The 12,876-nt window shown below is 38.7% G+C and overlaps 1 protein-coding gene across 11 annotated transcripts in view; it reads left to right on the top strand.

Moving 5' to 3' along the window:
* The window catches only part of ZMIZ1 (zinc finger MIZ-type containing 1), a 352,041-nt gene that overhangs the window by 202,470 nt on the left and 136,695 nt on the right, over positions 1-12,876 (top strand). For all 11 annotated transcript variants that reach the window (XM_084526374.1, XM_084526379.1, XM_084526380.1 and 8 more), the window contains one exon: positions 5,482-5,595. In XM_084526374.1, the coding sequence (XP_084382500.1) occupies positions 5,482-5,595 (114 nt within the window). The remainder of the gene's footprint in view (positions 1-5,481; positions 5,596-12,876) is intronic.

Genomic DNA, 12,876 nt, shown 5'->3' with positions numbered 1-12,876 from the left:
TTCCCCTGATTTGAGAACTCTGAGTTCTGCCGGAAGTCTAGCATTAGCACACGCCTCATAACAACGGGTTAATTTCCAAGGAAAGGAAAGGCTCCCGACCAGCGAGCTGGGCTTTTTTCTGCACAGTCAAATCTCCGTCTGCTGCTGGTGTACTCTATTGCTAGCGTAAAATTCCCAGACTCGTTGATTAGTGAAGCTAGACAGTAGACAGGGTCCAAGTGGCTAACCATGTGAGAAATGCAGTGACTGTAGGCTACTGTTAATTAACCTAGAATCTAGCAACATGGCAACGTGTCTGTGTGATAAGTTATATTATCTTCAGCAGCTCAATTAAATCAGGGAGTGAGACACAGAGCAGACGTAACTCGGCAAAATAAACAGACAACTTGAGTCAGCCTTCATAATTTGGTGCGACATCACGTAAATAAATGCAATAACTTGTTTAGCATAGTTAAGCAGTTTGCTGCTCAAAAACTTATTTGCGTGGCATCTCATTTTGAATAGGTTAAGTTGTGGCAAATTAGGGCTGTGGCTTCAGTCTGACTTATTCCAAAGAGAAGAGGAGAAAAAAATCCTTCACCAGAAGTACACAGTTTATAAATTGAAATTCTACATTTGTTTTCTACAGCAACAACTTGGAACATACGGATTCCACGTTTAAGTGATTCACTTTCCATACCATTGCTGTCATGTTAGCATTTCCTGATGTATGCATGAGATTGCTTTAACCCTCTGTAATTGTTCTTAATTTTGGCTGCTGCTCTTCCATTTCTTCCTAGACTGTTCTCTCTAAGATATGCTAGTGTACATCTGGGTTGCAGTCTTCTATATTTAGAGAAGATAAGGCTGTTGTCCTTGCCATATTTCAATGTGGATAATTGGTTTCTGTCTCTAAAATTACATTGAGTCTTTGGTTGCAGGAAGTGGGTTGCACCCACTGTGGTGTGGGTGTGCAGACAGACAGATAGTACTCGATCGTGCTTGAGTATCCTTAAAAAAAGAGAGATCTTTATTGCATAAGCCTATTTCATACATGTATGGTATGAAGCATATAGTTCTGTCTCTGTTGCTGAGTTTTATTGCTTATCAGGAGTTTTTAATTGCCTTTTAATTGGAATAAAGTAGCAATTTCAAGACGTGGCTGTATTTTGTAACGTTTGTACTAAAAATTGCCTTGTGTCAGCTGTTCCATGTAACTCCCCGTGTGAATGTGTTCCCCTGGGTGAGCCCATGGCAGCAAACCGTGGAACAGGCACACAGGCAGTCACTGTGAGAGCTGATAAACGTGGTCCTAACGTACCTGCATCAGCTGCCCATATGCCCATGCTAATTTACAAAGGCAGTCTGTTCTTTACATAAATAAAATGTTTCAGCCAGAGGTGGTCATGAGCAGCAGGTAGACTTTTTTGTCTTCCCTGGAGTCCAGCCCAGCCCTCAGAAGGGAGTTGTGCTGGTACAGTTCTTTGTAGTGGGCTGCAGTGCAGTGGCGAGCAGGCTCCTTTGCTGTTTTCTCCATCCCCCTACACCAGCCTGTTAATTCAAGTGCTACAAAGAACACAAGGTTCCTTCCAATACCAAAAATAAATGACTCAGATGACTGTCTCTTCAAAGCACCACCTGGTGATCCCTGCAATAATGACACACTCACATGCGTCAAGTATTGCTGTGATTTCTGTTCCGTTCAGGCTAAGAAAATATTAATCTTTCAGAGTCATAACTGATTACATTGAAAACCCTGTTAGGTTTTGTAGTAACAGAAATCGTCATGTCTCACTAATAGCTTTCCAAAAAGCGGATGATACTGCGACCAATCTGGTAAATAACTGATTCATTCAGTTCATTGGCTTTGTTCATCCCTACTTCAGATTTTGTTCACACAGATTTCCTCTACTTGTCGATAACTGTTGCTTGCAAGCAAGGTAATATTACACGGCCCTTCATTATTACACTCACTCCTAGTAGCTTTGAAGACATACCAAGGTGTGTCACAGCAAGATCTGGTTCATTGTCACTTTTTTCAAATCATCTATTAATGAGGTGAATTCTTCCCTTGTTTACATGAAGCACAGTTTCAGGCTAGACTCTCCAGGCTCACGCCTTCCCTCTGTCAAGACGCTGCCAATAATTTCAGTTGAAGAGGATGGAGCCATGCATGGGAAATGCTTCACAGAGAGCTGATGGATGGCTCTGGCAGAAGCTTTGTTTTGTACTTCTGTTCTTGGATCGAGAGCTAAGAAAATCTCTTTAATTTCTTGTTCGATTAATACAGCAGATGTAATAATATCCTTCTCAAGCAGCCTTTTTGTTGTGAGGGCGTGAATGACATTAGTGCTTTTTGCCCCGGGTGCAGCGTTTAAGCTGTCAATAAATAAAAAATAAAAAAATCATGGTAGACATTTGGAATGTTTTCTTAAGTAACTCAGGGAAGAAATCGCACCTGCTTTTGTGCTTTGATTCAGGCTGGGTTTTCTCTTTGTTTTCCTCACTTCCCCTCAAAAAGTAACCTTGTCCTCTGTAATCTGGGAAATAAAAATCTGATGAAAAAATTAATTTAAAATACAAAGAAAAATCAGAAAGCTGTGAGGAATATGCCACAGAAGGAACTATGTGTAACTGATAGAAGTGTCCCTGCAGGGTCAGCTTTTCTAGCATCACAGGCACTACTCAAATACTCTCCACAGAGTATGAGACCACTGGTATTCTGCCTACCTCTTCTGTTTGTTTGGGGCTCTTTAGCCTCTAATGGAATTAATAGAACTGCTTATCTGGCCCAACTAGTTTCTAAACTAATTTCAGTTGTGCAGAAACATTTAAGAAGTCGGGATTTCAGCATCCCCTCTGTATTTAGCAGGTGAGTTAGGGTAGCGTTCTGTTCCCATGCAGTGAAATCCCTTGATGGAGACTTACAGAACAAACAGTGCAATCGAGTCATTGAGGTCATCCATGCTCTGACATAGGCAAGTAAAACGAGCCTTTCCTTCCAGAGGGAAGTGCAAAATCAGTCTATTTTGGACCTTTTGCTCTATGAAAGAGATACTGCTTTTCAGTGGTGTCATGCTAAGTAGAAATCAGCATTATGTGATGCTGAGCTAAAATTAAGGCTAATGTGTGAGGTTCCTCTCTGCTTTTCATTTGTTAGCCTAAACCTGTCAAATATTATTTTGTATTCAGGTATGTTGTCTGTTTCTTAATGTGGGTACCTTTCGTTGGACATGTTAATGGAAGATTTGGTGTGTGGCTGGCAAACAGTAACAACGGTGAAAGTAAATAATGTCTAGCTCACGTTTAGCACTTTCCATCAGCGGATATCAATTCATTTCACAAAGAAGGAAGGATTTTCAAAGACAATTTCCAGTGCAGAGCTGGGTAGCTTACAGTGAATTTTTCCATGGGTTGTTTCTGTGTGGAGGGGGTAGTTTTTTTCCTGTGGTAGGTTTTTTTTTGTTGTTGTTACTGTTTTTTCCCCACCTACTGAGATAGCTCAGTTAATACTGCGATCTGTGTCCTACTCGTGCAGCATGTGTTCAGTGCAGTGCTTTTTGTTCAGCAGCTTACATGCGTTTCTTGCCTTCTGGAAACAGTATGTTTGATTGCAGCAGAGCTTACATGCGACATCGTAGAGGGTTTTAAAGCAGCTTCTGTTTCCCCTGCAGATGGAGTACTGAAGGCGCAGTGTACACTGAGGGATTTGGTGTCAGGCAATCACTTCTCTGGGGGTCTAAATGAAACCTTCAAAAAGCATCCTTTTTTCTTTTACTTAGAAGATTGCTAAGTCAAACTACTGTCCCTGTCCATGGGGTATTTTTTATGCAAAAAGCCTTAGAGTACAGTTTCTTAAATTTATTTATTTGGATTCTTTCATCTGTATGCAGAATAGCTTGATTCCTCCACCAATGAGACAACGAGCTGGCAGAGACGTGTTACCCTAGGTGAAGCTGTCCACTGGGATGGGAGTATGAGCCCATGTTTGTAGTCCATGTTTGTAGAGCAGAGCAAAAAATCACATTGCACAATGCTTTTTCAAATGCTTTTTCTGCTTTTTCAAGTCCTGCTAGTGTTTTAAGGATCTGTGCCACGCCTGTTAGTCATCTCTTGTTAAAAAACAAGGCCTCTGACCAAGAGCCTTCGTAGAACAAGAATTCCAGCAACATGATACAAAAGTTCACAAACTCCTTAAAACCTAGCATAGGAGCAATTTTTTTCCCTTCATTTATGGTAAGTTCATATATGCAGCTTCTCAGGCACCAGGGGAAGACGGGGAAAAAAAACTGGGTTGTGAACATTATTGTTAATTCAGATGCTTAGAAGTGAGCAGTATGTGACAGATTCAGAACTAAGGATGTATTTTTAAAATGATACCTTTGGGTTTTGTGCCTTCCAGTGAAAATGATCATTGTTTTCATATTTTTCCCAGTTATCTCAAGAATTGTAAACCCACTTTTAAAAAAGATATTCACAGTTCCTAAATACACTCTTTTCTTCTTGTTTCTGGAGTTCTCATTGAAACACTTAGCATCACCAGAATTGCAGAGTTTAGTAGCAATATTTTTCATATAAATTGAATTCCTTCTTTCCTATACCCTCCCTCTGCACCTGCTAAAATGTTGGAACACTTTGGCAGTATAGCACAGTGAAGGATGATAATGTCAGTTATGGTATCAGGTAAGTTTGCTAAGTGTTTCAAAAAAATACGGGTACAGCTTGTTCAGTACAAAACAAGAAATGAGTGTAACAGTTAAAATTGCATTTCCCGTGCAAATTTTAAATTTATTTATTTTTTCTCTTGAAATTTTGCCAGCTTCTTCAGAAATAGAATTCCACTCTGAGATTTCTACGTGCTTTCTAGTGCTTGCACATTTTCAATCGTGGCAGCACCCCAGCCAAACTTCAGTCAAGAACGATTCGTGTTTTTGTCATCCCAAAGTTGGTCCTCCCAATTGCTCATTATGATAAAGCATGATAAACAGAAACCAAAATCCCTAGAAGGGATCAGTGTAGTGCGTGCGCTTTGCTCTGTCACTGGTATTTTCTGAGACTGTCATATATGCCTTCTGGCTGGCAGGCAAAGACGAAACACGAGTATTGGAAGGCACGGCTGCGAGACCAAGGCAAGAACTTTGAACCCAAAACTGGAATTTCCCTGCATTTGGACTTGGACAGTTTTGGTGTCCAAGCAGAATCCATTACAGTTTGCAGATGTGAGAGGTAATGCTCTGGAGGAAGAAATTCAGAGGAGCTCTGGTATTCCAGCTTACCTCATGCCCAACTGACGAGTTCATATCAGAAAATTAAGAAACCTGCATCAGTATCGATGAGAATTAATTAAAGTAGGATTTTCTGTGTTCTATATACAATTTTTGGTTTTGTTTCCAAAACGCATGCTGTTCCTAGTTTCCAAACTTTGCATTAATGTGATGTGGAAAACTGAATGTCAGCACTTACGTATATTATTTACTGTGTTGCTCCATCTTCCCTTGTCAGCACTTACAGAACCCTGCAAACTTCCATAATGCAGCTACGGAGCTCCTGGACTGGTGTGGTGACCCCAGAGCCTTCCAGAGACCATTTGAGCAGAGCCTGATGGGTTGTTTGACGGTATGTCCGTTCCTCCTGTGGCAGCAGTTTTATCCTCTGGTTTATACCGTACGTTGTGGCCAAGGGATCTCGATTTTCAGTGTCTGCATTCTGTGGTTTTCACCCTTTTATCTTAAACACATGAAGGCAGACCCTAACAACTGTTTATTTGATTCTCTTACTGCACAGGAAGCAAAATTCAGTATCAAGAGGTTAAATCATAAAATATATATATAGAGAGAGAAATAAATTACTAAATACCTAGCACAAGCTAGGTTACTTGACATGCACATACACTATTTACTTTCATGGTTTGAGATGGCCAACCAAGTTATCTTCTTACAGATTTAACAGGCTTCTCAGGTTTTTATTTTCCATCACTTGATTTTTGGTGGGTTTGGAGGGCTGCATGTCTTCTATCTTCAGCATGCTGAACCTCCAGCTGAACAATGCTTCTGCCTGTTGGGTTTGGTTTGTTGTAAATAAGCAACTTTATTATAATGTACAGAAAATGTATTTTCTACACAACTAGTTTTAGTTTTATTTCCCGTGCATTCAGCTGTGGGTTCCAGTCCAAAATTATTATGTAGAGTCAAGACTTTAGAGGAATTAAATTCTGTCTGGACTAGGAGAGTTCAAAAGCTTCACCATGATTTGCAGAACAAGATGATACAAATAGTTATGAAGCAGCCAGAAATTTTAAAATCATTAATGGAGAGACCATCTTTGTTGTTGTTGGGAGGGAGTGAAAGTGCATGGATTATTCTCATGCAGTCTGTAAGTGATGTATATGAAACAGACAATAGACCGAGGTTTAGTTGCAGAAATCCAAATGTTAAGGAATGGCTCCATCTTAGTGTGCTCAAGTGTATAGCATCCCTCAGATTTCTATGCCAAAAAGTTAGAATAAACCCAGTGATATAAGAAAGCATATATCATTCTTCCAAACAGAAAAACAAAAACAAAGAAAATAAGAAATGTAAGTAGAGTCCAAATATATGATGTTTAAAGATTGTGTGTGAAGTGAAAGTTACCTTTGATGTATAACCTCAACCCTGAATAAATGCGATGGTTGTGGTATGTGACTGTAAATGCATTTTATTTATACTTTTTAGAAATTTAGCCAGCATTTTGAGGTTAGCATTCAGGAAAGGAGACATGCAACTCAAGCATGCTTAGGCAACCCAAACACAGTATTTCTCTGCAGACCTATGCTAGAACACTGTAAATCAGACCTGCAACTTCCTTGCTGTTTAAATCTTTTCTTTTTATATAAGCGGACCTGCAGTCCGGCCCAAGTGCAGGGTCAAAATAAGTGATGGACTGTCCTCACAGCAAAAGGAAAGAGAGAAAGACATTCTCCCTGAAAAACAGTGAGAGAAAACACACATTATCTTGTTAGCAGAATACATGGAAATGAAAGTACTTTTTTTTTTTTTTTTTTTTCCTGACAAGCAGGAAAGAAAAAAACAATCCTTATTGTCTAAGTACTGTTAGCATTTGAACATTATGTAATGCTTTGCTTCATAGTCCTCCATGAACTATGAGCTGGGTGGCATGAAATCTCCCCTTTCCCAAGGTTGCTACAGAATAAAAGCACTGTCTGCAGCGTAGGATCTGACTGGCAGCATCATCTTTATCATATCATGTAATTTCATTATACTCCTAGCAAGGAAAAAACACAGGAACTTAACCTGCTAGCTTGTTTTGTGTTAAATGATAAATACAGAGGATATGTAGATTGCATATTAATGGTAAGGAATAGAACAGTTTCTTTCTTGTTCCTAATTGTAAAATTCCTCTGATTAAGGTATTCTTTAATTTCTCACAGTGTATATACCTCTTCCTACTTCCCATTAAATATTCTTTCTTACATTGCTACAACCCAAGAGTGTGATAACTCCTGGTTCTTCCTAATGCATAGCAGTATAGTAGACAAGGTCTCTTTTTTCTTTTAAAAAATCATTCTATCTGTGCTTGACTTATATATAGCCTCTTTTTAAACAGTTTTCTTCCAGGTATATTAAGGGTGAATGTTAAGACTCCTTGTTTACTCATCTTACAGGAAACTTCGTTTATTTAATAAAAATGTTAAAAATGTATAAAAACTTAAGTCTGTTTACAGGGCAATTATTCAGAAATAAAAAATAATAAAGAGAAGGGCAACTGAAATACTGGAATATCATGAGTAAATTTAACATTAGTTTGCTTAGTAGCATATTCTGTACTACCAAGAGCCAATTTTTAGTAATACTGACAAAGTTTATCAGTGTTTTTCTTTGTGAAGATTATGCTAAAAGAAAATAAAAATGAAAAATCTGTATGAAAGTATATTAAACCACTAGAGCAGGATTATTGTTTTATTTTGCCAGTATTTGAAATGACCTTCAAAAACAGATTCCTTTAAAACTCCCATACTTTTGGGATATGCTTTTTAAAACAAGTAGTCTCTACCATCATTTTAACATTTGAGTTCCATGGATTCCTAAGGGCATGTGCATTTATTTCTGAAAAGCTGTAAACACTAAAGACAATTGCTTATAAGGCTCCTCCTCTTTAGTGTACAGAAGGATTTTTTTCTCTTATGACACTATTGTGTTAGCTCTCTGACCAGGGAAAAAGCACTACACTAAACTGTTCCTGGAACCGTCAAAGGATATGAAATCATATCCTACTAGAGGGTAACACAGTATATCCTAATCCAAATTGAAATATATTAATGTCATGGCTGCAGAAGGGCAAGCTGTCTCGGGGATGAACAAACCATCCATTTACACACGTCAAAGTTTAAATGCATCAGATGTAATGACAGAGCATCAAAACACATCTGTTGTATTATGAATAGCCAATTTAATGGTAGCTCTGCAGGTATAACAGATTCTTTGCCTCAGTCAAAGCTTTTCTACAATATTTTTGCAAAAATTAACCAAGTGGAATTAATTGTATTAATAAAAAGAAAAGGCACTGAAAATCTTGATTATGCTTTAATCTGAGGAGTGGTTCTTAAGAAGTAATTCTGTTTGTTCTATGCACCATCTTCTTGCCTGCACTCTTGGTAACGTCTGATTGACTTTATAACAACAGTATGTTTTTATTCCTGTTGCCGGTCTAACAAAACCTGAATGGATGCAGAAGAATGGTCTTAGAAATATTCTGCTTGGGCAGCAGCAGTAAAGCTTCCAGCTTCACTTAGGAATTGCTTCTTTTGATAATAACATCTACGATAGACTGTCACAGAAGGTTTCCTGCGCTTACTTTTTAATGCTAGCACTTACAGAAATCTTAGTGACTGGAAAATTTCATAAGTTAGCTAAACAGAGAGCATGTGCAAGACAGAGAGCACGTGCAACATCAACACATGTCCAGTGGTCTTTTTTCTTCTTGTGTGTAATAGATGTGCACAATATATGTACTGGCTATAAGCAATAATTACTGTGTATCAGTACGTGATACTACTGGAGTTAAACGTGCTATTTCTAGGCTCCAGTGGCGATCTATGCAGAATAACAGGTGTGGGTATTCTTAGCTCAAAAACAAACTCAGGATTTGTTACGGCAGCTGAAAATTTACCAGACAGACAGCTGTCAATTAAAGCCTGTTAACAGGCTTTGTTTAGCTAGGTAAATACCCTGCATTTGTTATGTAGAAACCTTTTAATGATTATTCCTGTAGAGGTGAAATAACTTCAGCTTGTTATTTCAGGAACTGACACTGATGCTGTCAAGGCCTAAGAAAAAAATGGAATAATTCTGTGAAGTGCAAACAGTTAAAGAGGAAAGGTTTAGGGTGAACCTATGGCATCTTAATGTTAGCAAAATAAATTATATTTTTCATGAACTAAGCCTTGAAAACTGAGACCCTTGTAAGAAAAAAAACACAAGAAGTGTGATTGCGCATTCATCGCCATTATGCTCAAACAGGTCTGATGGATGCTAGCTTAAGAGCTTACCTTTTTATGTTCACCTGATATAGAAAATCACCCAATTGAGCAGGTAATATAAGTTTATAAAACAAACAAAAGCATTTAAACAGATAAATGAAAGTCAAGGAGGGAGTGATCAGCTTTGAATGTGTTTTCTTTCCTGCCAGTTACAGGCTACAGAAAAATTGCCTTTAGCAGCTTTGATAGAGCACACCTAAACAAATTATGTCCTTTCTCAGGGACAATAAACTCCTTTCTAACTCGCCAAGGAAAGCTGGGTGCTATTCTTCAAGAGTAGTTATTTTGAAAACAAAGAGAAATGTCCATAGGCCCAAAAAAAAAAAAAGAAAAATGGTCCTTCATTCTCAAATAAATTATTGAAATTGCAATCGATGTGATTTTTGGTATGTGACTAGCTCTTGCATAGCGTTAGAGGGAGCTGTAAAATTGCCTCTACTTCCCACAACAGTTTCTGATTCTAGTGTTCATAGTTTAAAAAAAAAAGCACTCTGGGATGAGATTATTTTATAAGACTAGTATTATTGGTAAGTTTAGGAATGGGATTATTTTTATTTTAAAACCTGCTGCATATGGCACTACCTTACTTTGGTTTAAAATAAATAGCTTATATTACTAGACAGCAGTTAAAAAAATAACCTTGTTTTGGCTGGACAAGGCTATCTCACTCTTTTCTGCCTTTTTGCAGATCCACTCTAGTCTCGTCCCATAGGTCTGCTCTTGCTGAACAGTTTAACATGTAAATGATCCCACCAGGGGCATGGCTACCTTTTGTGTCTGCACTGCAGTAAAAATGGAAACCAGGGGACAGCTGAGAGCAAAATGGACAGATTTACAGACTTGTCTTCAGCTGCTTTCAGGGAAGGACAATAAAGGCACTGCTTTGGTCTCTCACTGTGCTTCAGTGTTACAATGCACGGAGCTCATCGTTCTTTAGGACTCTGCAGCAACGTACCTGAAAAGGAAATAAAAGGGGGAAAAGAAGCACAGCTGTGTGTACTTGCTCTCTGACTGTACCTACAGGATAGGTCAAATGAAATCCTAACACCAGGACAGTTTTGGACAGTAGGAGGAATTTAGGAAAACAGGACGTGCTTACCTGAGTTGGCTGTTCGCCAAAGCACTGAATGTAATGGAGCATGTCTTGTGCAAAATGGGGTGTCTGACCACCCCAGTTAAGACCTAGGGCCTCTTTTCATCTGAAAGATGGCAATTCCTACCCTAGTCTGCCCACAAAAAGCAACACTTAGTCTTTCATTAAAAATGTATTTGTCAGTTTCATGATACAGAAATCCTTTTTTAGCTCAGGCAATATGTAATGAAACATAATTCTTTAAAAAAAAATAGGACAAGAGCCGTATCTTTGAATAACATCAGGTTTCCAGAACAGGATGCCTCAGACAGCAAAACCAACAAAGTGAAGCTAATGTGTTCACAAGGTATGTGCTGCTACATCGCCTTCACACCTGACTGGATTCATTCTGCTTAATGCAGAAAGTATGCAATCAAAAATCAACATATGACATCAAAAGTCACTTTTCAAATCAGGCTAAGATCTGAATTAGAGTAATTGCAGATGGAAGAGTTGGTTCAGCACATCTATACCCAGAAAACAGCAGGATGCAGCTGCCCATTAGAGCCCTAGAAATGCTGCATTTGATTGTTGTATCCGAAGACTAGAGCAAAAAGTTCACATGGAAGAAATCTTGTTTCCATCATCCTCTCTCCATGCATTTGTTAAACATACGTTTTTGTGTTTGCAGTGCATCACAGCACTTTGGGGCCGTGTACACACTGTACTGTCAGAGTATAGCCAGCAGGCACAGAACGCTCCTCCCCAGAGCAGCTCGTAATGCTACCAAATAACTCAGTGTTACTGGCTGTCATATGACCTCATGATATCCTAAAGCCCTTTTTTTAAACTTGATTTTGCTGGTCAAGGCATGGGTTGTTTTACAGCTTTAAAGCATTTCTTTTAAATGTGTTGCTGTCAGAATCAAAATGCTTTTTGTATTTTTGTATCACTTTCTTTGTGTGATGACTGTATGTTTCATCCGTATCATTGTTCAAAATCTGTCAGGACTCAGGTGGCAATGGTATTGCAGTGACCCAGTGATCAGCTGGCTTTATTAAAGTGAAATCCTTGCTTTTTTTCCTCTGGGAGAAAATTTCAGATGGAGGTGATTAAGTATGGGAACCTTCTCTTCAATGCTTATGCTTGTTAGAGAAGTGCATAGGGGAGGAGGGAGGAAGTAAAGGAGCAGGTATCCTTATTCTGCATGGTCTGCTTCACTTTTTCAGGAAGTGGTAAAGAAGTAGACAGCAGGTATAGTAGTTCATTTTATTTTGAAAATACAGTCCTTATCCACCTAATACAATGGGAAATAGATTTAAGAAAACCGTAGTTTGAATGGGGTCTTTTACATTTTCAGAACCTACTTAATGTCTGTTTTCAAGCATCACAAGCCAGAAACTGGCTGACGACGTATAACTTCACTCACCTGCTTTGATCGTCTACATTGTTGAGACAGCTCTTCTGTAACTAGAATTTAAGAGTCTCATCAGACCAGGACTTCAGATCACAAAGATATCTTCCTCCTTTTCCTTTTTTTTCTGTTTGAAGCAGATCACCATTCATGTTGGAAAATTCTTCAATTTGCTTCCTGTTTATCTGATCTCTGTGTGTTACCGAGGGGGAAAAATTACCATCTACATTGCAGAATTCTAATTACAAAATTTCTGCTGTAGTCTTCAAACTGCATTCAGATAATTTCAAGTATGCACAAGTGGCTGAACACAGAGCTGTCTGAACTAGCAATCAGCTGGCATTTTTAGTTTTGAGCAGCCAGCAAATTGAATTGCAAAAATTCATTCTGATGCCAGCAGGGGGGGGTGCTCTTGACTGCTGCTAGTTAAGAGATTCTTTGAAAGTGCAACATAATGGGAAGGGAGTTTTGTAATAAGCAGCCATATAACCCTCTTGATTAACAGGCCTGTTAGGTTAAGAGCTACATTGTTCCAGTACTTCGTGGTGTGATGACAAGAAGTGCAGGGAGGGGAGCTTGCCATGGTGTAGCTCCTTAGTCTTGCAAAAGGGGAAAAACAGCAACAATAAAAACAAAGTACTGGAGTTAAATTCAGCAGAGGAGAAAGAAGTGGGTAGCTGAATTTCTCTGCTTTTTCCATTATTAAAACTTACCTCTAATAATATCAGTGACTCCGAGAGTTCAGCCATCTGGAACTTGCAGGTGGTGAGTGTGAAATGTCAGGTATGAATGCCGTACTGTCCAGGTGAAAGATTTGAAAGGTTTTTGAAATCAGATTTCCTTATTGGCAATTACTGTTAAAGTTTGCTTGCAAAT

The sequence above is a fragment of the Aythya ferina genome (genome assembly GCF_964211825.1).
Source record: "Aythya ferina genome assembly, chromosome: 7".
Lineage (NCBI taxonomy): Eukaryota > Metazoa > Chordata > Aves > Anseriformes > Anatidae > Aythya > Aythya ferina.
This window is presented reverse-complemented; position numbering and strand designations above follow the sequence as displayed.